Consider the following 27,923-nt stretch of genomic DNA (forward strand, 5'->3'; position numbering starts at 1 on the left):
GAGGAGTCCACGGCTGGTAGAGATCGCATCTTAAAGCTGGTCCCATTTAAACCTCCATCTCTGAGGTGTCCAGGTCAGATCCTGTTGTGTTCATCTGGAGGAACTTGTTCCGTCCTCTGCGGTGCAGGAGGCAGGACAGGGATGCTGCGCTGATGCTGATGTGAGTGTCCTCCTCTCTCTCCAATGCGGCAGTAAGATGTGGTGTTCTGGGGCGACAGGGCACCGGGAAATACAGACCGTTTCCACTCAGAGGGTATTTAAAGATCGCACAACAACGCATACATGTAAATAGAAGTAAATCTGGATGGATAGGTGGGATCTCTAATGTAGCTCTTGGAGATTGGAATCATGGTACTCTGGTAAGTTTGACGCATTTTGCTTTAAATGCAATTTGGGTTGTTTCTCGGTGTTTCCAGTAGTAGAAATACTGTGATGTTGTTTTTCTGCAGAGGGTGGTGCTCAGATGATTGGCTTCGTGTCCTCGGGAATCCCGACATGATGCCTCACTGAGAGCAGCTTTTTATTTTAAGGTGCTGGGAGTCCTTGACTTTCAAGTGATGATGTCACTTTTCTACGTAGTCCTGCTGATTTTATCAAATCCACACTGTTTTCAAAACAGTACAGATGCTGTATCATCTGTGTCAAAGGTAATCAGGTACAAATTTGAGAATTGTTTCTATATAATCAGACCAAACCAGCCCAAAGAGAAATACATGATATTGCGCAAAAGCCTACATTGTGTAAAATAATATCGCCGTCTAGCTTTCAATCTGATTTGATCTGCGGCCTTAATAATGAGGTGATCAGCTGGATGAGGACAGGCCCTTGTCTCTGCCTCTGATTCTCGTCTACAAAGTTGATGTGCGCATCTTTCACTGCAGTGAGCTGGCATCTAAGCTCTGTGGTGCTACAACTACAACTCCCACAATTCAACAGCACAAGCCATTTAGACTAGTTAAAGTAATGGCAGTATGGTATTTGTGTGCTTATATGTCACTATTATCATAAAACTACTCACCTTAACCCACCAAACAGAAAGGATGTGCCGGACTGTGTTAACTATATGTTTGGTGCTTTTGCAGCTGATTGCAACAGGATGCTGATCTTTGTGATTAGTTTACAGTAAAAATGAAACTGGGCACCATGACAACTATCAGCAAGACAGAGTGGAGATCATGAGATTGTTACCAGGACAAAGTTACACCAGTGATTATCAATAAATAAATTTTTCTTTTGAATAAATCTAAAAAAAAACAAGCCATATTTGCCATTAAATGAGAGGTCCACAACTGACTTAAAGATCCTTTGAAAATCAACTTGTTGAAAAAATAAATCTCATTAACATGTCCATATGGTGTTTTTATAAGCTAAAAGATGTATAATGTGTGAAATATTGAGTCAACACCATGGCTGAGCATTTTACTTTGAAACTGCAATGTACCAGTGACAGTTTGAGAAAACACAGATTCAGATTTCCATTTTTTCATTCATAACCAACGTAGCGGGCCATTGCAATGAACTTGCAGGGCTGAACTTTCTTCTTTCTTCTTAAGAATCAGTTTCTGGTTTTAACATGGCTGAGTTAATCCAACGTTACAGCTTGCCATTGTGTAGCATACAGCAGTTTTACAGTGTCTGAGCAGAGTTGTAGGTGAGCTGGTGTGCTGGAGCTGCAGTGAGATGCAGATGGGTAGATGGAGAGAGGTGGAGACTTCAAAAATCTGGCATAAAGTTACATCTAAGCTACTCTATTGCAGGACAAGACTATTAATTTTGATAAACGGATATTAGATTTTTAGCAGAGATTAGCATTTAATGGCCGTTGAATGTCCATAATGCAACCATTAGTGAGAAACTATTTCACAGCTCTGGATGTCTAACAATGTGATCCTGTCCCCCAAAATGTCCACTAACTTTGCCAAACCTTTTAGGGAGAGTAATACAACATTTCACCAGCCATCATTGACAACCTCAATAACTCTGTGCATTGCAGATGTTTGGCTTATTACTGGCCTGTGATTTCTGACCGACGGCCCCACTCTCAATCTGAACTTGTTTGTTTCATGATGTCCATTCTGTTCTAGAGATGACCTGTGCTGGAACAACAAAAACTTTCCCCTGGATAGGAATGGATGGATTTTATCAGAATATTACATGCTGCATTTTTATTTTTATTACATATATATTTCACAGTTTCCCGCTTGGCGTTCATTTACCGTCAACTGGCCAAAAAATCCATTAATGCAGCTTTGGATGTTACTAGTGAACCTGACCCTTGCAGCACAGATGGTCATAGTTTTAAATGATGGTTTCCTGCCCCATCCAAGCCTTGGAAGTACTGCAGCTGCCTCTCATCCAGTTATCACTGTCAGTGTAAAATATCAATAGGTTAATTCCGGTGTGGTCAGCTGCCAAAAACTGACAGAACACTGTTTGTTAAAGCAGCACTGTATGTCTACTGTTGCTTTAATCCGGCTCAAACTGTCATAACATGCAAAAACATAGAATTGCTTGTGAAACTTTAATGTTTCTTGAAACCAAATAATCAAGACCAAAAAAACAAAGCAAAACAATGTCTGCAGTTTATAGTGTAATCAGGTGTGATATTTAGGATGATTATGTTGAGGCTGTAAGTATTTGGTATGTCTAATATCCTTGTTGAGAGTAATTACCATGGATAAATAGTGGGTTTTCCATGTAAAATAAAGAAAATGATTTCTTTTCCAATTATTATATGTGCTATAACCTTTACATTGCGACCATAATGAATAACTACAAGTCATTCTGATGCATTAATAACATTTCAGTCACAGTGTGGGGTGCTGCATCACTTTATGGCAAGTGGGAAAACAGTTTTATTTTAATTGAGTTGGTCATTTAAAGCTATTTCAGACAATAACAGCTGGATTGATTATAATGTAGGGCACAGTGCAGGTAAAATAATGCAGATATAATGATAAGGATTGTCCCCAATCAATTTTTGGCAAATGATCACTTTTTGTCACAACACCTAAACACTGGGAAGAGTGAGAGCTCTTGGTTTATATTAGTCTCTGTTGAAGGTGTGACTTTACCTGATCTGCAGATAAACTAGTGTACACTAGTGTGTACATTTACACTAATAAAATAAAGTTAGCAGGGCAGGAAGCTAAAGTATGTAACACTTAATACTTAGAAGAATCCTGTTAAGAGATTCCTTGACAAGTCTGCCGCGCATGCGCAAACCAAAAATCGCTCATCTTGTGTCTCCAGGTTGTTTTAATTAAACAGGAGCAGCAGAAGCTCATTTAAGTAAAGTAAGCTTGTATAATAAATTATATATATTGAGTATTTCAGTGGATCGTCATGACAGACTCAAACCCAGACGCCTAGAGGTAGTAAACACTGTTTAGAGATTTAAGACGACACGGAACTAACGGGGAAGGAAAACTCTCGATGCGGCTCCGCAGTTGTTGCTCTCTCTCTCTCTCTTGCGGTGTAATTCATTATTATTAGAACATCGCCTTTGAAGGAGCCAGCGTGTAGATGGAGGGAAAAAACGATGTCACATGCCATTGTCGTTGTCATTGTTTCTAGGAACACCGGCTGCCGTGAAATGTATCAGCTTTTCAAGAGGACCGTTAACAGCGGGACACATACAAGTGAGTGTGGGTCGGGATAAAGAGGCTCGAAAACACCGGCATCGGCTGGGAGGACGCCTCACAACCTCATTCACAGCTAAATACTGATTTAATGTGTCTTCCTGTGTCGAATACATCACCAAAAATGACTGGTATGAGCTGGAAACACTGATAAGTTGAACGGAGCAGGTGTTTGGAGGAAAATAACGGTTGTGTTGTTTTTTGCGACAGCCGTTTTCCGGGCGGAGTATCCCTGCGCTCGGTGGAGAAGATAGTCCGATGAATGTGTGTGTGCTGGGACACAAAGCAGCAGCGACATGGCAAACTGTCCACACCCGTGGTAAGTTCATTTTCTGCTCCAGAAATTACTTTTATAATATAGAAAAGTGAACTAGTAGTTTTCCTTTAACACCTCACTGGTTAAGAAGTTCAGGAATAACTGCATTTGTCAGGTTCTCTGCTGCAGAGCTTCAGTCATGTATATGCTCTCCCCATGATTTGTTTCCTTGCCCCAGAGCAATTTAATAAGGGCTGAGGAGCTTTTCAATCATCCCCTGCTGGAGCTTGCTGCCACACCCACCCAGCTCCTGCACCAGTAGCTGCATATGTCCAGTAGCCTGCTGCTGAATAAGCAAGAATATTTTGCTTTATAGCTGTCGGCAGACCAGCCTATCGGTTTGCCTTACATAGGAGGAACATACATGCATCCCTTAAGCAGCAACACTTTTCTAGACTGTATAGCATATTCAGTATAGCAGTCATGGAGGCAGCTGGACCAGCAGCAAAAGGATGGGATACTGATGGGAAACAGCACGAATCTCAAGAGTTTTCGGAGGAATCCATGATTATGGTTGTACTTGTTCTATGTGAAAGCATACAAGTGAATGTGATCAAAATGTAGAATTTTGTACAGACATAAAATAACACTAATGGACCACTATGGAACTGATGAGAAGGCCAATCTCATGTTTCTTCCAAACTTAAACCTAAATCAATAATGACTGCAGGCAACAGCTTTATGTCCTCTCCAGTAGTGATCAAATTTGGCAGCTTGTTTTCTTTCCTGTGGCATTACAGTTAGTACTCCTTTGTCGGGTGTAGTCTTGTCAGTGCATGGGTTAACATGGGTTTTTCATAGGTTGCAAGATCTGACACATCCAGTGGAAAGGCCGCCTGGTACTTCTGCGACTAAAATTGATAGAATGTCGTGCTTCATTTTAGAACAGATCCAAAAACTTCAGTGTCTACTGAGTTATTTTATTATACGGTTGTTATTTACTCTAACATACAGTTTTGATTAGGCAGAAGTACAAATGGAAATTTTTGCTTTAGTTTCTCCGATCTCATTCTGGGCTGATGATGAAGACAAGGAGACTTATTGTATTGTCTTTCTGTGTTTCTAATCCATAGAGCCTGAGGTTGTTTATTTGTGTTTTACAGTGTTGCAGCTGTTACTGAATAAATTTGGGGATGTTTTTTCAAGTGGCAGTTAAAGAACTACCCTAGTGTTTGAAGGAGTTAATTAACACTAAACCAGTTTAATATATAAGATATATATAGTTATTATTATGCTAAATAGTGTGAATTTGCATTTGTGTGTTGTCGAACATCAAATACATTTTTTTGTCCATGTTTTTCAGGTTGCCATGGGTGACAGTTCGTCATGAGTGCATTGGCCTCAGGTCCTACCAGGTCTCTCCCTCCACATCTGTTCAAGATGTCAAACAGTTGCTGTATGAGGAGACAAACCTCCCAGTCAAAGAGCAACGACTGACTCACAATGGGAGAATGGTGAGTGTTTGTCATTTGTGCAATGTGCAACTTGAACTTCTTATAGTGTCACACCAATGGTAAAGAATTTTTGGTTGTTCTGTATCGAATGAGATCCGAGCAATACCCAGGACACAATCACTGTCTTTATTACTACCACGTTCTTTGCATTCTTCCTCATGAATTAACATTTGTTGTTTGCCTGATGTTCTGAGGCTCTGTCACGGTTTTGCTGATCCCGCTACACAAAAACAAGTGGAGCAATAATCAGTGGTGTTGTTTTAAAGACCCCGTGCCATAACTGCAGGTTAATGCTGTGATCTCATCTAAACTTGTAACAGTATTCTTACTGTGCTGTGAGTCTTCCTTGAAGAATAATTTGTTATTTCTGTTAGCAATCAATGGATTGATTTTAGTGTTATTGGTCTCATGACTGATGTAAGCGAAGTTCATCTATCTATCTATCTATCTATCTATCTATCTATCTATCTATCTATCTATCTATCTATCTATCTATCTATCTATCTATCTATCTATCTATCTATCTATCTATCTATCTATCTATCTATCTATCTATCTATCTATTTATATAGCTATCTGTGTGTTGAATTCACACAGAGTAATGCAGTGTAATCCTGACCACTGTCAGATCATTTGGTGCTGCTGGGAAACATGACTGGGCATCTCTTTATCATAGTGTATTAAAAACTGCAGTAGTTTACTTACTTTCTGTATTCTTAGCTTATGAAAAAGAGATCAATTCTGTTTTACACAAAAGATTATTTTCTCACTGACTCCCTTGAAATATTACAGTTTTACACATACATTAATATACTGTAATTATCTATATAGTTATAGTATGACCTTGTGATTTGTAGTTTTCTTTCATGCTATAAAAATATTATTTCAAAACAAACAAATGTAAACTTTGTTGATTTGATCAATTTGTCACTTTCTGGCAGATAATTTTACAGTTTGTCTGTTGTGGGGTTGTTTGTGATAGTTCACTCAGTAAATGGCCTAAAATGACTGCACTTGACCCTGTGCCTTGGGGCTCAGCTGATGGAAAGCACCAGGTGGTGCTCAGTGCTCAGCAGCCCCCCCTGATGTCATATGCAGAAATTAACTGCAAGCCCCACCCACAAAGTAATAGCACACACACTACAAGCTCAGTTTAAATAAAACAAACATTTATGCTATGCTTACAGGTTCTGTTAAATGATGTGTTTCTAAGAAGAAAAAAATAAAACAGTTTCCACTGTGCCCTCTAGATGCAGGTCTGTGTATCAAGTTGCATTGCTGTTCTGCCTGATGCAATTAAAAATGTGCAGCAGTCTGATGGAGGAGGCGCTGTGCCAAACACTCTCCTTATCTGACGAGTGGTATGCTTTTCAGGAGAAACTGAAAGGCAGGCGTAGCTGAGTCTTTGCGAGTTTTAAAATGCATTCTTCATGGTAAATGGCTGTCTGTGGATGCTCTCAGATTAAATAAAACATTCAGCCCGATAGCCAGAGGCTGAAAAACACTATTATACTGGTACATATGCACTGGAAACACTTCACTTTAGGTTGCTACATTTACAGTCTATTTGCAATGTGTAAATATTTTGTACTAGATTAATAAAAACTGTCTGCATAAAATTCAATAATAGTGTCCTAGAAACCACTCATAAATACAAAATAGTGAGACTTTGCACAGAAAATATATAAGCAAAGCATTCTTTTGTGTAGATGAGTGTTAATTGCACAAGACACAATGTATGTATTAATTACAACCTTTAAGCTTTTCTTATTTGTGTTGTCAAAATGATATTTAATAGCTTTATTTAGCTATTAAATTTTATTTTATATTTTATTTATTTATTTAGCTTTATTTATTTAACAGCTTTTAACAGCTTTTTTCCAACAGCTGTAAGAGCCCTAAACAACACTGGTCCATAATACGTGCAATATATGCAACTGCCACTACCTCATGTGCAATATCCAATTTTCATCCTGTATATACGAACTACAGTTTCTCTCTTAATTTAAATCCATCTTGTCATTTTGTGTTTTTTGTTTTTATTATTACAAAGCTTTTATATATATATATATATATATATTTTGTACTTTGCACTGTATGGCCTGCACCTTACCTTTCGTTGCACTTGTTGCAATGACAATAAAGTGAATCTGAATCTGAATTTAATAGAACCACAATGCCTCGCAGCCTTCAGTGTAAGAAGCTTTATTACAGCGTAAGCACTATATATTACTCTCATTTTAAATTTTAATTTGACATGAAAGACTTAAAATCCCTCATCCTGAATTGTACAATGATTATTGACGGTGCAGTGACCATGATGAGGATGATGACTGAGGGTTTTTCATATGCGCGGCTCAGTTTGCCAGACAGCATGTTGATGTGCAAAGACTGCTGAGTGCAGTAGGCCGCAGTGTCACCTTGAAAAGCCCTAAACAGCAGCAGAGTCAGGCATGGTGCCGACTCTGGCTCCCTGCTGCATTGATTCTGAAACATGCACCAGTACAAGATTGTCTGTCAGCTAATGTGCAATAATCTACCCCGAAGGACTTAACAGTAGCTATGATGAGAGAATGATGATGCAGGAATGTTGATGTGAAGACAGCTGTGAGTCTGTTAATAGTTTTAATTAAAAAAAAAAAAAACAGTTATAGGAGGCTTTCAAGCTGTTTTATGAGTGCGGTGAATAATAAACTGTTTACTGTGGATATTATTTTAATCTTTTACAATACTCATGCAGTTATATGATCTTGTCATTTTTATTGTGTTTTTTGTAATTGGAGAACTTAGTTTTGCTGGCGATGTTGTGATTTATTTATACATACCTGATTTTTTTTCCTGTAAAATGCTTATTTACTGTATATTAAATTATGCTCTGTCTTTACGTCATTCTACCATAGCTGGAAGACAGCGTGCAGATTGGCAGCTTGGTGCCTGCAGGAAGCCCAGAAGTATCTGTCACTCTGGAGGGAAGGGGTCTAAAAGGAGGAGGTGAGATTAAAACCGCTTCATCTCTGCACTAAACCAGTTATTATGACAGTGTAATTTACCCAGCGTGTCTTTTACAGGGAGGTTCGGACAGACGACACCTCCACTGGTCGAATTTTTAAAAGACATTCTGAGGAGGTACCCCGAAGGAGGACAGATTCTGAAAGTGAGTGCCATGCTACATGATTTGTTTGTTTTTATTGACTGGAACACATGTTTTTATTTTATTTGACAAGTCAGGACAACATCTGAGAAATAACTAAAGTCTGCATTCCTGCATTTCTAAATTTTGCCTTAAAGCACGGTCACTCAGTTCGTCACTATCATGTCAGTGGGAGTGAGAATTAAAGGAGCACCTTTATGATGAAGGGAGGGGTGTCTTACATTCTCAGCAGTATATTTACTTTATTAACCTTACATTCTTAATAATATATTTCTTTCTAAATGATGCCTTCACCAAAAGGCAAATTCTGTTCCGACATTTTCCATGTCTCTTTGTAGTTGTTGGATAACTGATCTTTGATACAATCCACTGAAAGAGTGAAAAACTGGTATAGTTCTCAGTTTCAGTCATAGCACACATGCTTCCCTAATTCCTCTATTTAGTTACATTTTGTCAATATACCATAATTAATAAGCATCTATGGTACAGATTTTTTCCCAGGGAAGGATGTGTGCCAGCAATACAGATGAAGTATTGTGGGATTTGGAAGAAGAAAATATGTCAAGCTTGCACAAAAACAAAGGGTATAGTTTTGGCTGGCGTCAGCTATATTACAGTATACTGTATAGTGGCACTATTGCCAGGGTAAAAGGTCCCAAATGGGGCTATCCACTTTAATAAAGCCCTCAATTTACTGCAAGGCTTTTTGGATCAAAGCATCCGCCAAATAAATTAATGTCATTGTGTACTTTCACTGTAAAGGTCCTACGTTAATGAATGCATAACTTTTTCTCCGTTTTATTTTGAAGGAGTTGATTCAAAATGCAGAAGATGCTGGAGCAACAGAAGTGAAGTTCATGTACGATGAGACGGAGTATGGAGTGGAGTCGCTGTGGTCGCCTGACATGGCTCAGCATCAAGGTTAGCATTTAGTAACTAGTTACGTTTAGCAGGTTCACCCAGTGATCAGTGGCATTAGTTCAAGCTCTCATGTGTGCAAGAATCCGTCCTACTTACATTTTGTTTAGCAGCTGTTCTATAGCTGTTCTTCTGCCTCTAAACTCCCTGTGAAGGGGAAAGCGAAAAGACAGTTTTGTTACAGGGATTATTAAAACATTGCAATATTATCTTTATTTTTTCATTTTACATTTACTGCATATGTATTTTGGGATTTTCTTACCTTGTTTATTTATTTACCTGCAGGAACAGCATTGTATGTCTACAATGATGCTGTGTTCACTGTGGAAGACTGGAATGGGATTCAGGAGATTGCAAGGAGCAGAAAGAGAGAAGATCCATTGAAAGTTGGACGGTTTGGTATTGGCTTCAATTCTGTGTACCATATAACAGGTGAGAAATGTTCATTAAAATGTTAACTTATGTTCTGTTTTATCATGTGCAATCAGTCTTTAAGAACTAGGAGTACAAGCTTGTTGAACGATTATTTCCCTAAAGTTTTATATAAGCCATTTATATGACAACCTGACTCTAGATCACGACAGATTGAGATACTTGCTTACAGAAATGCTTACAGTGATGTTAAAGCCTGCTAGACAATTCCAGTTAATTACTAAAGTGTTCAAACTTGTGAGGTGTTAATCTGCAAATAGTGTAATTAAATACACACTTTATATATTTTATAATATATCTATCTTTAGAAGTGTATTATGTTCTGATTGTAATAGTGTTTTTATTCATGTTTCAGATGTTCCCAGTATATTCAGTGGAGATCAGATTGCCATGCTGGACCCTCATCAGACCTTGTTTGGAGTGAATGAGTCTGGACAGTGTTGGAACTTGAAGACAGAAATGAAGGAGATCACAGAACTAGCTGATCAGTTTGCCCCCTACTTCGGGATGTTTGGGAGTTCTGAGAAAACCATGAAGGACGGCAGCTTTCCTGGAACCCTGTTCCGCTTCCCACTTCGCATGACACCCTCCCAGCTCAGTGGCAACATTTACAACAAGGAAAAAGTTTTGGAGCTCTTTGAGTCTTTCAAAGCTGATGCAGACACAGTGCTCCTTTTCCTCAAGAGTGTTCAGAAGATCTCTCTGCATGTGCGTGAGTCTGATGGGACAGAGCGCATGTTGTTTCAGGTTACAGCAACAGAGAATATCGATGATAAGCTAGAAAGGCCGAACGCACTGAAGACGCTGGGTCAGGCTATAGACAGCTACAGCAATGGAGTTCCTAGCTCCACCATCACATGCGTCACTTACCAGGTCAACATAGAGACTCAGGATGAAACTGCTAAAGAGACTCAGAGGATGATGTGGCTGGTTTGCAATGGAGTTGGGGGTAGAGGGATGTGTGCTGAGTTGGACTCTCTGGCAGATGATTTAAAGTTCATGCCTACGATTGGCATTGCCCTGCCTCTTACTGTGATCAATAAAGAGGACAAAGGCGCCACATCTGGTTTCTCAGGAAGAGCTTTTTGTTTCCTGCCTCTTCCACCTGGGGAGGAGAGCGAAACAGGACTTCCAGTTCATGTCAGCGGCTTCTTCGGCCTCACAGACAACCGTAGGAGTATCAAGTGGCGTGAAGTGGACCAGTGGAGGGATCCAGCTGCCTTGTGGAATGAGCTGCTTATAATCACTGTCATCCCTAGGGCTTATTTTACTCTCATAATTGAGGCTATCAAAAGGGTACAGACAAAAAAGGACCAAGATTTTCCATTGTCCCCTACTGGGACTTACAGGGCCTGGCCAGACTCTAAGCAGGTCAAGTCCCGATGGAAACCCATTCTACAGCCGCTGTTCAATGAATTGCTGCAAGAGCAAGTAATCTATTCCCTCAGTGAGAGCTGGATCAAGGTGGACCAGGCTGTTTTCTCAGAGCTTGACATCGACGAGGACATATCAGAGACTGTGATCAACTACCTCCAAAGCTCAGGAATGCAGGTGGCAAAGGTGCCTGCTGCTGTGGACTTTGTCTTGGCTCCCTATGTGACTGAGTCCACTGAAGTGAAGAAGGTGACTCCATCTTTGTTGCGGCAGGTGATCAGGAAGAACAAACACAAAGGTCCCTCACAGGAGAAGCTGCTGCTGCTGGAGTTTGCCCTTAGTGATGCCAATTACAGTGACCTTATAGGACTTGAGCTCCTGCCACTACAAGATGACACATTTACAGCATTTTCATCCTCTGTCAGTGAAAAGGATGCCATTTACATTGCATCTGAAGAGTACCCCAGGTAGAGCTAAAGGGAAATTGTTGATTTCAAGTACATTAAATTTGGCTAGGTCTGTCTTAGTGTCAGCCAGTTTCATCCAACCAAGTGGTTTCAATTTCTGTTATTTCAGTTTTCACTTTGATGTTTATTTACCTTTTCACCTTTTACTGGTGAAAATAATATGACATGAAATTGTATTTTTACCTAAAATAACATGGATGGTTTTTCATGGACAATATTTGGTGGTACAATTATGTAGGCCAGAGGTCAACATATACCTACTAAAAGTGTGGTTTATTGTGTATGGACTTAGTAATGTTACTGCCATTTGCACACGAGTTTTGATGGATCAAACTTAACAAGTTTTCATAAGCAGATGCAAACTTGTTAAGAAATAATAAGGGAAGGTTACTGTTGAGTGCATGATTAGCTTGTGACTTTTTAGTTGCCTTTGAAAAATCAAACAATAATAGGTGCAAATTGAATGACAGGTACAGTGCCAAATTTGTTGTCCTTTTGCCTTCAGTATTCTAGGGCTACACAACGTTCATTAGGATAGATCCAGGTTTGTTTATGATGGTTAAAATGTGTACACACTCATCTGAAATTGTAAAATTACTTACCTGTTTTTCTTTTGCCCTAAGGTCTCTGTATCCAGGAATAGAGCATCGGTTCATACTTGAGAGTATCAAGCCTTCAGTGATGGACAGTTTGAAGAAAGCCGCCAAAAGCAGAGGTAATGTAATACAGTGATCCCAACAGTGACCAGGAGATTTTTATGTACAATAATTGGACCAATTCATTTGTAATTTTAACAGTAGGAACTCACTCTATGATTAGAATAAAATATTTTTAAAGACGGTCACATTATGAGTTGCTTTATTATGTGTGATCATGATTTATAGTTTTACATGTAAGATTTCTGACAGAACTGTATTTCAAAATAAAACTATAATCTTTGCAGCCCTACGATGACTGTGGGTTATGTGGGTTCAGCCATGTTGTAGTAACACTGGATCATCTTACTCTTCAGCAGTGCCAGCAGGGCATTAAATCTGGTACACTGCTGAAAGATAATTTAGGAGACAGAGACAGAAAGGGAAAGAGAGAATGAGCATGCTGATTCATGGATGAGTTGTTTTCATGGCACACATTCCACTCGATCCACATGATCAGATCCTGAGTGCACCAACTGCCAACCATGACTGTGACCAGAGTGCCCTGAGCCAGGCAGAGGAAAATTACTGCCTAACATATTGGTCCCCTAAATCCAAACTGAAACACAGTTTAACACAACTACAACAATGTGGAACCAACTTTTAGTAATTCTCTGCAAATAAAGCATTTCCTATTCAACCTTGACGGAGTTTTGAAATATTTTTGTGGCCTTTTTTGCCATTTAGTTTTTATTTCATTGCATTGTGTATACAGGAGCACCCTACTTCTAAAAAGAAATGTTTTCTGTTTCGCACTCCCACTGATGATGCTAGAGTGCCACTTTGGAGTTACTAAGATCCACTGACATCACTGACAATGACAAGTTCAAACGTCTACCAAAAAACAGTCTGTGTTGTATGTAAACATAAAAAGATTATTGTTTCAGGTTTTAAAATGTATATAAAACAGAGCAACATATGAACGAGTTCCTCATCTCTTAAATTCTCATTTGAATTACAGTGCAGCAATTTCTTTGGGGGTGCACAGGTAGGTTTTTCAAACTGTGTAAAATGTTGCACCTTTTGACTGTTAACCAAAACTAATGTGTGACTGTAAATATTCACCATAGGAAGTGCAGTCAAGGAACTCTCACATATGAGGGAAGCAAATTTAACAACTCATAAATTTATATTTCATAAATTTGGTCCAATGGGCCAATATCCTAAGTGAAGCACATGCGCTGATCCTCATTCTCACTTATTTATTACGGGATTCATTCAGTGTTTCATAGTATACTTTATGATTTGCAGTGTTGTTTTTTTTTTTTTTTTTTTTTTTTTTTTTTTCTCATTAAAGTTATTTTTTTTTTGGCCGTTTTTGTGGGCTTTATTAGATAGGCGCAGTGAGAGAGAGACAGGAAAGAAGGGAGAAGAGTCGGGGGAAGACATGCAGCAAAGGACCGCGAGCGGGAATCGAACCCGGGTCAGCTGCGTCGGGGACCAGCCCCTGTACATGAGTCACCCGCTCAACGCGTTGAGCTACACGGGCACCCTATGATTTGCAGTGTTTTAACAAGTTACTTATTAAAAACAGTTTACACTACATTGAAATTATAAGAACGTTTTCAAGATTCTAAGCAATTATAAGTGTATAGTATAAGTGTATGTGTGTGTTTGTACTGAACAAGGTTTGTGTGTGTTTGCATGGCTTATAACAGCAATATCACTGCATTGTCGTTACTAGACTACTAATTTATCCTTTGTTTTACAAAGCTTATTTTAAAGTGAATCTGTTTATGCAGTGTTGCTCTCTAATTTTTTTTTTTGAAAATACTTAGAACTGAACCAAAATCTATTGTTATTTTTTAATGAATGAAGCAAAGTTAGGTCAGAGCGTGAGAAAAAAAAAAGACTTTGCCATGTCACGAAATAACAACAAATCTCACCTCACCTGCCAAACTACCTTTTAATATTCAGTAATGTGTATAATAATAACTGACACTAATTATATTTTCTTTGTTATCAATATAGGAAGACCCTGCACTCAGCTACAACTGCTAAACCCTGAACGATCAGCTCGACTCATCAAGGAGATCCTATCAACAGCCTGGCCAACTAGAGATTTTAGTGTCCAATGGGAACCTGGAAACGGAGAGCTAAAGCATCCAACGGTGTCCTGGCTAAAGATGATTTGGAAGCATCTCTATATAAATTTTGCTGATGACCTGTATACCTTTGAAGACATGCCTTTGATCCCACTTGTGCCACTTGAGGAAAGCATGGACGTAGTTAAGCTTCTACGTCTCAAAACTCCATCCCCCATAATTCTTGTGGATGAGGAAGAGGTGCCGCTTTCTGAAAACCTTCTTGACATCATGGAGAAGCTTGGAGGAGTAGTGATAAAAAAGCTGGATCCATGTTTGCAGCACCCTCTGCTAAAGAACTACATCCACCCATCCTCTCCTGGACTGCTTCTGCAAATTATGGATAGACTGTCAATGCAACGTTTATCTAGCCAAGTCTCTTCTTTCTCAGTCAAAGAGAAGATCGCACTCAGAAACTTTCTTGCAGGACTATCTGACATCACAGAGAAAGAAAAGCATACCCTGCTTGAACTTTGCATTTTTGAGAAAGTGGGAACCTTCTCAGGGGGTAAACCAGGATTTACATCACTGAGAGGAGCCAGAGCTTTACATCATAGAGCCAAGTACCCACCAGATGTTAAGTTATCCGAAAATCTTGTCACTTGCTCTGACGAAGAGTCAATCCGCCTCATCAAGATGCTAAATGTTCAACAAGTAAAAACAACAGAATGTTTGAAGATGATTATTCAGGATATTGAGAGAGGGTTCTACACAACAGATGAGACAACCCAAATCATGCTCTGGGCTCTTAAACATTTGGCATTTTTAAAGAATGAAAACTCATCTGTGATTGGATGGCTTTCTGCTCTTAAGTTTATTCAGTTGCCTTGTGGAAAGTCAGTCAAAGCCTCAGATCTTTTTGATCCTGAGCTAGAGATTCTGCAGCATCTGTTCTACATGGAAGAGAAAACCAGGTTCCCCACAAGTACATTCACATCTTCTCCTGATATTCTTCATTCACTCAGGCAACTGGGACTAAGAAATGAAGTACAGCTCAGTGAAAAAGATGCACTTCAAGTGGCAAAGAAGATAGAGCAGTTGCAAAGAAGTGAGGAACCTGAGTGGGAGTCTATCATCAAAAAGGCAAAAACACTCCTGCAAATCCTTAACAAACAGACCAAGCTGGTAAAATCAGCTGATGCTCAAACATCATTGCTAAAACTGAAATGGGTACCTGTCTGTAAGGAAAGACCTCTAACTTACCCTAAGTCCCTTGCTTGGGTTGGAGATACTCTCAATATCTGCTGTTTGTCAGAGATGTGTGAAATATCCCATGCAGTTCTTGTGGGATCTTCAGTGGCAGTGGTGGAACACATGTCTACTGGTATGAAGAAGGCACTGAAACTAAGTGTAGAGCCACAAGTGGATCAAGTATTACAGCACTTGAAAGCAGTTAATGACTGGCATAAATCTCAAGCATTCACCACCGAGGATTGGTATCAGTTCCAACAGATCTTGTTTGAGATTTATGGCTTCATGCAGGCTCATCTTGAGGATGCAAGAGAAGCAATGAAATCACTGCCTTTTGATTGGGTGTGGACAGGGAAGACATTCTCATCACCGGGCCATACGGTCCTAAAACCTCTCCCCGATCTAGACTTGCAGCCTTACCTGTACTCTCTGCCAAAGACAATTAGAAAGTTCCACAAGCTTTTCAAGTTTTGTGGTTCAGTTGAAGAAATTGTCTCAAGCCATGTGTTTGAAGTCATCGCCACCATCCGACAAAGATGTGAAGGAGAAATCACCAAGGAAGAAAGTAAGCATGATATTCTACTTTTGATCAACATCCTGAGATGGCTGTACAACAATCAGATTCCTGTAGACATTAACATGCATGTGCCGATTCTTTGTTACAAGGACCCAAGCAAATTAGCAATGAAGCCCATTCATGAATGTACCTACTGTGACATCAAGGTTGACGATTTGAATGACTTACTTGAAGATGCTTCAGAGCCAATTATATTGGTCCATGATGACATCCCCATGAAAACTGCAGAGTGGCTGAAGGTACCATGTTTGAGTACGAGGTTGATAAACCCAGAGAATCTTGGCTTTGAACAATCAGGCCAACAAGAACCTTTAACAGTGAGAATAAAGAACATTTTGGAGGAATATCCGTCCGTAGCAGACATTTTTAAAGAGCTGCTCCAGAATGCTGATGATGCAAGTGCAACAGAGTGCAGTTTCCTCATTGACATGAGAAAAAACACAGAAATTCGAGAGAATCTCCTTGACCCTGGCATGATTATTTGCCATGGGCCCTCCCTGTGGTCTTTCAACAATGCTGTATTCTCGGATACAGACTTTTTGAACATCACAAGGTTAGGTGGATCAGTGAAGAGATGTGAAGCAGACAAAGTCGGCAAGTTTGGTTTGGGTTTCAACTCTGTTTACCACATTACTGATATCCCAATCATAATGAGCAGAGAATTTATGATCATGTTTGATCCAAACATCAATCACATTAGCAAGCACATCAGAGACAGGTCCAATCCAGGGATCAAAATCAATTGGAGCAAACAACAGAAGAGGTTGAGGAAATTCCCCAATCAGTTCAAACCTTTCATTAATGTTTTCAACTGCCAGCTTCCCTTAGCTCAGGACTCACCATACAAATACAGTGGAACACTGTTCAGACTCCCATTCAGAACAGAGCAGGAAGCATCAGTAAGCGAAATCAGTAGTCTTTACTACAATACCACGGACATCTATTCTCTCGTTGATGAGTTCAGCATATGTGGCCATCGGTTCATTCTGTTCACTCAGCACGTTGGAAGCATGGTCTTGAAATACCTGAAATTTGAGGAACCAAATCCAGCAGGAGCACAAGATGTTGTTGCAATCAACAAAAGTGTGTGGTCTTCTAAAGCCTCATATGGACCTCTGAGTATCCTAAAATCTGCAGCAAAGGTTATGAAGAAAGTTGCAAGCACCAGCAGGGTACCTGCGGATGTTCCCAAGTCTGGCTGCATTATACGCGTTATGGTGGAGGAGTTTCATAATGTGTTCAAACGCATTGTTGATCTCCACTCCCCACTGTTCAGAGGTTCAGAGGAAGATCCCAACCAGTACTTTGAGATGGCTGCTAAGGGAGTTCAGACAAGAAGACTCACAGATGAAATGCCCCAGAAGGCAGTCGAGGTTACCAACTGGCTCATTTGCTCATGCATGGATGCAAATGAGGCACTCAAGTTTTCCCTTAGTGACAGTGGAAAAAGACTCGGACTAGTGCCTTGTGGAGGGGTGGCTGTTCTTCTCTCAGAGGAAGAGAATCGGAAATGGACAGTGAAGACAAATGCCACACCAATTGGAGAGGTGTTTTGTTACTTACCCCTTCGAATCAAAACAGGCCTCCCAGTCCACATTAACGGCTGCTTTGCTGTGACCTCCAACCGCAAAGAAATCTGGAAGACCGACACCAAAGGGCAGTGGAATTCTGTGTTCATGAGACATGTCATTGTCCAGGCCTATTTAGCAGCTCTCACAATGCTACGTTCAATGGCTGAAAGTGGAGAACTGCTTGAGTACAGCTACTATGCAGCATGGCCAGATCCAAGTCAGGTGCATGATGACTTCACACTGATCAGCCAGGGCATCTACCAAGAAATAGCCAAAGGAGGTGACAGTGAGCAAGCAAAGGTTTTCTCAGATGGAAAAACCTGGGTATCTATCAAGTACGTCAGATTTCTTGACGATGCCTTGCTCTGTAGGCCAGACATTGGTCCTGCAGCTTTCAAGATATTCTTGAAATATCTCAAGAAGAGTGGCTCACAAAACCTATGTGCTGTTGAGCTGCCTGACTGGGTGAAGGAAGGATTTGATGATGCTGGATGTAAAGGAAAGTTGATGGAGAACACCCTGACAGAGAAGCAGTTCTTTACAGATGTCTTTTTCCCTCACATACAGGAAATTGACAAAGAGCTTCGAGATCCCCTGATGCACTATGTCTTGAATGAGAAGCTAGAGGATTTTGCATCCATCCTCAGGGTTACTCCTTGTATCCCATGTTCTGGCCCTAATAAGGAACTGGTTTTACCTTGCAAACTGATTCACCCAGAAGGAAGAGTTGCTAAACTCTACAACACAGATGATGGAAGATTTCCTGAAGGCACTTCTAAAGACTATGTAAACCCTGTGTGTCTTGTGAAGCTAGTGCAGTTAGGCATGGTGAAAGATGATTTGTCATGGGAGGACCTGACTGAGCGTGCTCATTCTGTTATTGACCTCAATGAAAATGATCATACAGCTGCATGCTTTCGTAGCAGTATTCTCCTCAGTCTCATTGACGAGAAACTAAAGATGAGAGATTCAGGAGCAGCTGAGCACTTAGAGAAGCTACAGGACATCAAGTTTCTTCCATTCCTGACAAGGCCTGCAGGCTTCTCTCTACCATGGCATGGGAATGACTTCTCCCCATCAACAATGTTCTCAGCTAGAGAGCTCTTCACAACTGAACATCAAGACACGGTGTGTCTAATGAAGCCAATCCTGAATGAGAATTCCCCATCTTTCAAAGGTTGTGGTGCAATGTCACTGGCTGTGAAGGACTGCCTTGGTCTAATAAGGAGGCCCACAGTTGGACTGGTAATCAGTCAACTAAAAAAACTGTCTGAGTCATTTGATGGTGTCACTCTGTATCAGGAAAACATAACAAATGCCTGTTACAAGTACCTTCATGAGGAAATGCTACAGGATGAAAGTGCAAAAGGTCAAATAACCGAAGAACTAAAAGCCTTCAACTCCATCCTGGTGGAGAACACATATGTCAGCCCCTCTAAAGTTTCATTCCACCTGAATTTTGATGCAGCTCCACATCTGTATCAGCTCCCTAACAAATACAGAAACAGCTGTCGTGAGCTTTTTGAAAATGTTGGTGTACAACCCAGCTTCACAGTTGAGGATTTCTCAGCAGTTCTTGAAAGTGTGAAGCAAGAATGTGGGCGAAAGGCACTCACTGAGGAAAACTTCCAGCTGTGTCGTAGAATTATTAGTGAAGGAATATGGAGCTTAATACGAGACAAAAACCAAGAATACTGCCAAGCACATTATGGTGGAATTCTGTTACCTGACTCCAACCTAACGCTGCAGCCATCCAAATCACTATGCTACAATGACTGCCCGTGGATCAAAGTCAGAGACACTGCTGTGAAATACTGTCATGGGGATATTCCAAGAGAGGTTGCTGTGAAATTAGGAGCAGTCCCAAAGCGTCACAAAGCACTGGAGAGATACGCCTCAAATGTCTGCTTCTCGACTCTTGGGAGTGAGTTTGGACAAAAAGAAAAACTCACAAGCAGAATCAAAAGCATTCTCAATGCTTATCCATCAGAAAAAGAAATGTTGAAAGAGCTGCTTCAAAATGCAGATGATGCCAAAGCCACAGAAATCTACTTTGTTTTTGATCCAAGGACACACCCAACAGACAGAATATTTGATGATAAATGGATCCCAATGCAAGGCCCATCACTCTGTGTATATAACAATCAGCCATTCACAGAGGATGACATCAGAGGCATACAGAACCTTGGCAGAGGAACAAAAGAGGCCAATCCAGGCAAAACTGGTCAGTATGGCATAGGATTCAACTCTGTCTATCACATAACTGACTGTCCATCCTTCATCTCAAACAATGACATTCTTTGCATCTTCGATCCGCACGCGCAATATGCACCTGGGGCTACATCTGTGAGTCCTGGAAGAATGTTTAGAGACTTGGACTCTGACTTCAGATCTCAGTTTTCTGATGTTCTAAATCTTTATTTGGGAGCTCATTTTAAGTTAGAACGCAGCACAATGTTCAGATTCCCCATTCGCTCTACGGACATGGCAAAGACATCAGAGATCAGTTCTGTTCCTGCATCTGACAGAATGGTGCAAAACCTTTTGGATAAGCTAAAAACTGATGGCGCAGAGCTTCTAATGTTTCTCAACCACATGGAGAAAATATCAATCTGTGAAATTGATAATGCATCTGGTGAACTAAAAGTGTTGTATTCTGTGACAGCCAGAATAACAGATGGTGATCGATTGAAACGTAAACAATTTCATGCCTCTGTCATTGACAGTGTGACCAAAAAGAAGCAGCTCACTGCTATTCCAGTCCAACAGATAACCTACACAATGGACATAGAGGACACTGATGGAAATCTGACTACATGGATGATCTGTAACAGATCTGGCTTCCCTAACATTGAAAATGTTTCAAAAAGTGTGATCTCAGCTCACAAAAATGAAGACATAACTCTGTTTCCACGTGGAGGGGTAGCTGCATGTGTAAGCCACAACTACAAAAAACCCCACAGAGCTTTCTGCTTCCTGCCCCTTTCACTGGAGACTGGCTTACCTTTTCATGTCAATGGGCATTTTGCCTTAGACTCTGCAAGAAGAAACCTGTGGAGAGATGACAATGGAGTGGGGGTACGCAGTGACTGGAATAACAATTTGATGACATCACTGATAGCCCCTGCTTGTGTGGAGCTGCTGATTCAGCTTAAACGTCGATACTTCCCAGGTCCCGATCCCACCATGACTATACTACAAGGAACACCACTTCATGTTGTTAAAGACACATTGCGGAAGTATCTGTTCTTCTTCCCAGTCAACAGACTTGATATACAGCCGGATTGGTACTGCCTGGTTAAAGCAGTATACAACTCTATTCATGCTGACCTCAAGCGTCTACTTCCTGTTGTCAGAGCAGCACAAATTGACAACTCTGACATGCACTCTGTCATTTACATTTCATGGGTGAACACATCCACTGCAAATAAAGGCAGAGCCTTTTTTGACAATCTGCTACAAGATGAGCTTCAGCACTTGAAAAACACAGAGTACAACATTACTTCAAGGAAGTCAGTCGCTGAAAATGTCTACAGACTGAAAACCTTGCTTCTTGATATAGGTTTTAACCTGGTTCACAGCTGTGATGAGACTGCAAATCTCTACTTCTGTTTGGAAGATGCAGGGATTCCAATCAGTTACGTTACACCAAGTGATGTTCGCAACTTTCTTCACACTTTCTCATCACCAGACACATCCTGCCACGTTGGAAAACTCCCTTGCCGTCTGCAACAGTCAAGCTTTAAGCTAGCCCATCACTTGAAGCTTCTAGTTGACTACTGCTTCAAAGATGTGGAAGTGAACAAAGTGAAAATCGAGGGTTTGCCTCTCTTGTTAACAATGGACAACATGCTTCAGGTGTTTGATTCCAAGAAACCAAAGTTCCTGACAACACATCATGAGCTGATATCGTCAAGGAAAGAAATGTTTATGAATACATTGTACATGAGGTACAGCAACATCCTACTACAGGCAGGAGCTGCAAAGATGTTTGACATCAGCAGCTTTGGTGACCTGCTAGGGTCTGTTCTTCCAAGAGAGTATCGAGCAAGGATCCCTGTAAGATGGAGAGACACCTTTGGAAGTGAATCTTGGCTGAAGAATGTGTGGAACTTCATCAGTGAGAATATCGCTGTTAAGGAGGATCAGGTGGATGTTAAACCCAGCTTCGACACAGTGCTTGACATTCTGAAAGACTGGGCTTTGCTACCTGGAATCAAATTCATGGCAAGAGAAAAGCTTGTTGTCCCCGAACATGATGTGCTTTTACCTCTGAGCTTGATGAACATTGCCATATTTCCACAAGGCCAAAATGACAAAGCCTTTCACCCCCTAATGAAAGCAGGATGCATTCAGCTTGCAGTGAACAAAATCTGTTGCAAAGAGAATCAAATCATGCCATTTCTGACTCAATACACAGCAAACCTTGAAAATCCATTAAGTGTTCTGAAAGCTGTGGAGTACATGATTCAAACATCTGCATTCAAATCAGCAAACCTGACTGACAAGGACTTTGAGGCTCTTCTGTTGTATTTCAACTGCAACCTAGCTAACCTCACACAACAAGATGTACAGAGCCTGAAACTTCTCCCATGTTTCAAATCAGTTAGTGGGAGATACATCAGCATTGGGAACTATGGGGCAAACTATGTCCTTGCAAAAAGCATCCCGTCTACAGACATAGACAAATGGGCTCACACAACCTCTGTTTGCTTTCTTGCTGACAGTCCGCAGCTGAAAGACCTGTACACCTTCCTTGGCTGTATGCCAATTGATGACCTAGAAATTTACCTTCAACATCTCCTACCAAAGTTTGACAGTCTTTCCTATGATGCCAAAGTTGAACACATTGTCTATTTGAAGGAGAGACTTTTGTCAATGGAAGAACCATGTGAGATGAAGGATCAACTCTATGAGAAATTGGAGGGATTGTCATTCATCTATGACTACTCAAACAGACTCAGGCCAACCAAGTTCTTCTCTGATGAGACAGTGAAGGTGTTTGAAGTAATGCTACCTGCGAAGTCATTCATACCAAATGACTTTTTTAAGAAAGTAGAGCAAGTGTCAAAACCCAAGAATGGGACACTGTTGCTCACCTCATGGATAACTTTTCTGAGAAATATTGGTCTCAAACATGAAGTGTCACAGCAGCAAGTTCTTCAGTTCGCAAAAGAGGTCAGCATCAAGGCCCAAACAGAGAACTGGACAAAAGAAAAAGTCCAAATAGTTGTTGATGTTCTTTTAAACCATATTTTCAACGAGAGGACAGACCTGTTCCAGGGTACTTTTCTCAAGGAGCTCTCAATGATACCATTCCTGTGTCCTGAGAGAGCCCCCAAAGAACTCATCAAGCTTCATTCTCAGTACCAAGAGATCAGTGGCACACTTCCTCTGATTCGTTTCAGTGGGTCTCAGGTCAATCCAAAATTCAAGCAAACAGACATTATTCACTTGCTTTGGACATCTTGTCCAATTCTACCTGAGAAAGCTACACCTTCAAGCATAAAGGACCAGGAGGAGAGCGCTGTCACTGGACAGGAACAGCTTGACCAAGTGCTAAACATGTTAGGTGTCAACTTGGACCCACCACTGGAGAAGGTCATAAGCAACTGCAAGAACATCTGCAACATATCCAATCCAGATGATGAAATGGTGAAAACCAGAAACAAAGTTTTGAGATCCACATACGAGTTCCTCAATGCAGATAAAAGAGATTTCCGTTACCAGCTCCGTGGGGTGGCTTTTGTCATGGTTGAAGAAGGCTGGAAATTGCTAAAACCTGAAGAAGTTGTCATTAATTTGGACAATGAATCTGACTTCAAACCCTACTTGTACAAACTACCTCTAGAACTGGGTACTTTTCATCAGCTGTTTAAACTTCTGGGCACAGAAGATGTTGTTTCAACCAAACAATATGTTGAAGTGTTGTGGCGAATTTTCCGAAATTCAGAAGGAAAGCAGCTTGACCCAAATGAAATGAGAACAGTGAAACGGGTTGTGTCCGGGTTGTTCAAGTCTCTTCATAATGATCCAGTGGAAATTCGCAAAGACCTGGAGAGTCTCAGAGATTTGATATTTTATCTGCCAAGCCACGATGGCAGATTGGCAAAATCCAATAGCTTGGTGTTTGACGATGCCCCACACTACAAGAGCAGAATTCAGGGTAATGTTGGGGTTCAGATGCTTGTGGACATGAGCCAATGTTATCTGGGCAAAGATCACGCCTTCCACACAAAGTTGATCATGTTACTTCCACAGAAACTAAGGCCTAGACTGTTGAGTAGCATTCTCGAAGAGCAACTTGATGAGGATTCTCCAAAAATGTGCCAGTTCGGAGCTCTTTGCTCACTACAAGGTCGGCTTCAGCTTTTGCTGTCATCAGAGCAGTTCATCACTGGACTGATCAGAATAATGAAACATGAGAATGATAACGCATACCTTGTGAATGAAGAAAAAGCCATACGACTCTGCAAAGCACTTTGTGAAGGACTGAAAGTGTCCTGTTTTGAGAAACTCCAGACAACTTTAAGAGTAAAAGGATGCAGTCCGATCCCACACAGTCGCAGTGAAACACTTGCCTTCCTCAAGAGATATGGGACAGCTGTGATTCACCTGTACATCCAGCATTCAGACAGCAAAGACATTAACTTTCTTTTGGCACTTGCTATGACACTGAAGTCTGCTACAGACAATTTGATTTCTGACACATCCTATCTGATCGCCATGTTGGGCTGTAATGACATCTACAGAATCACAGAGAAGCTGGACAACCTTGGTGTTAAGTATGACTCCACAGAGCCTTCACAACTAGAGCTGCCTCTCCCTGGAACCCCGATACCAGCTGAGATACATCACACACTTCTCATGGATCCAATGAATGTATTCTATCCAGGAGAATATGTGGGCTACCTTGTTGACTCTGAGGGTGGAGACATATATGGATCCTATCAGCCCACCTATACCTACGCCATCATCGTTCAGGAAGTAGAAAGAGAAGAAGAAGAAAACACAAGTTTTCTTGGGAAGTGCTTCCAGATCGACATTGGTTACAGTGAGTACAAAATCGTCAGTTCCCTCGATTTGTACAAATTTTCAAGACAAGATGACAGCACCCATGGGCGAGACACCAGTGCCCCATCAACTCCAATAAGCCCAGACAGTCGTTCCACTGGTCTCCGCATGATCCCTCCTCTTTTTGCTGGCAAAGAAAACCTCCGTCCTCCTCCTCAAAAACAGTCTCCCAAAAAGATTAAACTTCATGCTTTGCCGGAGATTTTGAAAGAAGTGACCTTAGTCGTTGAACAAGCTTGGAAGCTTCCTGAGACAGAGAGAAAAAAGATAATCCGGCGATTGTATCTCAAGTGGCATCCAGACAAAAATGCAGAGAATCTGGATATTGCCACCGAAGTCTTCAAGCATTTGCAGAACGAGATCAACAGGATGGAGAAACAGTCTTTGGCTGATCAGCAAAATACAGATAGGGCTTCCAGGAGATCCTTCTCCTCATCATCAACCCGCTTCCACTCAGAGAAGTTTTCATTTCAAAGGTTTTATTCATCGTGGAACCAGGAAGCAACAAGTCACAAGTCTGAAAGGCAACAGTTCAGGGAACATTACACAAGCTATGCAGGTTCATCACATTCTCACCGTTTCTTCGTGCCCCCAACGTTCAAGACAGTTGGAAACCCCGTGGAAGCCCGAAGGTGGCTGAGGCAAGCCAGAGCAAACTACTCTGCTGCTCGCAATGATCTCCATAAAAATGCTAACGAGTGGGTTTGTTTCAAATGCTACTTGGCCACAAAGCTTGCACTGATAGCTGCTGACTATGCAGTCAGAGGAAAGTCTGACAAAGATGTAAAACCAACTGCTCTGGCTCAGAAAGTGGAGGAGTACAACTCCCACTTAACAGGCCTCGTCAGCGACGTTCAGATCCTGGAGGGGTACGGTGTGGACAGCCTGCGAACTCGCTACCCCGATCTCCTGCCGTTTCCACAGATTCCCAACGACAGATACACATCTGAGGTAGCAATGAGGGTGATGGAATGTACCGCACGGATCATTATAAAGCTTGAAACCTTTGTGCAGCAAAAAATCTGAAACTGTTAAACGTGAAAATGAGGGTGCATTGATCCCCCATGGACTGGAGGACACCCGCGGCTGTGTGCAATACAGATCATGTATGTATATCACTTTGAATAACACTGAAGTATCCAGCTGGCAGCTTATGGTACATATGCAGTTTTTACCTGTGATGGCCCATGCACAGTGAATACATGTGTGGCTCCCATAACCTATTAGGCTGACTTAAAATAGATTAGCTGTAATATGTGAAAAAAAATTCTGCATATGCTGTACATACTGATGCCTCAGCAATACATTTTGTTTACCAAAGTCCCCTCATTGACTATATTTGCTCTGAGTTAGATTACAGAATATGCTGCTTTTTTACTTTATCTTTTATAAAAAAAAAATGAATATATTTTCTTGCTACAGAAAACCAGTTGAGTGTACTTAAAGGATGCGCTTATAATGAAGTAGGTAAAATGTCAAATACTGCAATTCCTGTCATACTACTGTCATGCGACGTGTCCTATTTGCAAAAGCTCAGCAAGTCAAGGAAATACAATCATGTTTGTACATTTTCTTTTTGTATTTTTGTGGTTGTTTTCATATAATTTCTGTAAAAGTTGTACATTTTCTGTAACATAGCCAGTCACCTGTTTCTGGTCAGAGCACTTTTTTGAAACTCCTCATGTATTTCGCACTTGCACTTGTATAGCGCTTGTGTCACCCCAGCAACTCGGGAGAATCCAACTGTGAATAGAAAACATTTTATGTTACTTTATTTTTTATTGGGGATACGTTTTGCATTATTGTCTATTCATATGAATTACATGTAGCTGTACTCAAAGCAGGAGAGAAGACGCTGCTTTGACAACTAAAGTTATTGAAAGGGCAGAGATACCTTGAGTCATCCTGAAGTTTTTTTTCCCCATTTGGGAATACTCAATAGGACATTGTGATAAACTAAAGAGCCATATATATATAATTATGCTATGATATGGGCACAACCCTCAACATGTTAACTTTTGTCACCATGCAATCATGTTCACATTATATTTTTTATTTTGTAATTTGAAGTTGTCTGGTTTAAGGAACATAGAATAGCACCAGACTGTGGTGCTTGTGCGTTTTTACTGCTTTACCAGCTTTATTTTACCTTTGAGTTGAAGGACTGTACTCTTACTGATCACATGTTGTAAATGTCATTTTGAAACATAATTTAAAATGTGCTTCTTGGTATCGGTTGTCTTTTTACACCTCAAGCTTGAGGTGACTCCGTTGAGGGTTTGTCCTGAAGTATAACCTTGTGTATCATACATGTTGACGTACACTGTGCCATAGCAAGGCCGAATAAATCCCCCTTAAATACACTCTGTCTGTTTTTTTTTTCTAGATTTATAAGAGGAGGTGCATTAAAACAAAAAAGCTCCTAGTCTGTTTATTATTTCAATAATTTCTAAATAGTCCTCTTTTTTTGAAGTATTTCGTATCAGGCAAAGCAACAGTTAATTCTCTGAAATGGATGAATATTAACCCAGATGTAATTTACTCTGTTAATGGAGATTCCCACAATAGGCACGGGTGGCTGAAATGCATTTCTAGAAATAAAATTGAGTTGTAGAATTATCTTATTTCTACACGCCAAAGCGTCATTATTGTCTGTTATAGTCTTGCTGCAGGTGAGCTGATATTGACCTCAGTATCATCAGGTGTGGATGTGTGTAAAGATCAGACATCATCCCTGCAGTTAACGTACAGTGACCTCCTACATCAGACCTGGGCATCCTACGGCCCGCGGGCCACATCCGGCCCGCCGGACGACCCTGACTGGCCGGTAAGAGGTCACTGAAAAATATTAAAAGTCAATGCAAATATATATCACCACAATACATGCAACCAATACGCCTGCACTGCTTTTATTTTGAAAGGTCTGCGAAGTTAACGTTTTTTCGCGCGTGCTTTCCGTATTTAGCATAAGGTTTATG

The 27,923-nt window shown here is 40.7% G+C and overlaps 1 protein-coding gene across 4 annotated transcripts; it reads left to right on the forward strand.

The window, feature by feature from the left end:
• On the forward strand, positions 1–27,308 carry sacs (sacsin molecular chaperone). 4 transcript variants are annotated; one of them, XM_035943534.2, is made up of 12 exons: positions 1–160; positions 3,577–3,641; positions 3,852–3,960; positions 5,261–5,411; positions 8,312–8,402; positions 8,480–8,565; positions 9,372–9,483; positions 9,766–9,912; positions 10,268–11,753; positions 12,377–12,468; positions 13,410–13,436; positions 14,420–27,308. In XM_035943534.2, the coding sequence occupies exons 3-12, from the start codon at positions 3,938–3,940 to the stop codon at positions 25,969–25,971; spliced, it is 13,767 nt and encodes a 4,588-aa protein (XP_035799427.2). In that variant the 5' UTR covers positions 1–160; positions 3,577–3,641; positions 3,852–3,937; the 3' UTR covers positions 25,972–27,308. The 4 variants fall into 4 exon arrangements, with proteins under 4 accessions (XP_035799427.2, XP_035799431.2, XP_054868064.1 ...); XM_035943538.2 differs by lacking the exon at positions 1–160 and adding an exon at positions 198–359; XM_035943539.2 differs by lacking the exons at positions 1–160; positions 3,577–3,641 and adding an exon at positions 3,642–3,772.
• The last annotated feature ends 615 nt before the right edge of the window (positions 27,309–27,923 follow it).

The sequence above is a fragment of the Amphiprion ocellaris genome, chromosome 7 (genome assembly GCF_022539595.1).
Source record: "Amphiprion ocellaris isolate individual 3 ecotype Okinawa chromosome 7, ASM2253959v1, whole genome shotgun sequence".
Classification (NCBI taxonomy): domain Eukaryota; kingdom Metazoa; phylum Chordata; class Actinopteri; family Pomacentridae; genus Amphiprion; species Amphiprion ocellaris.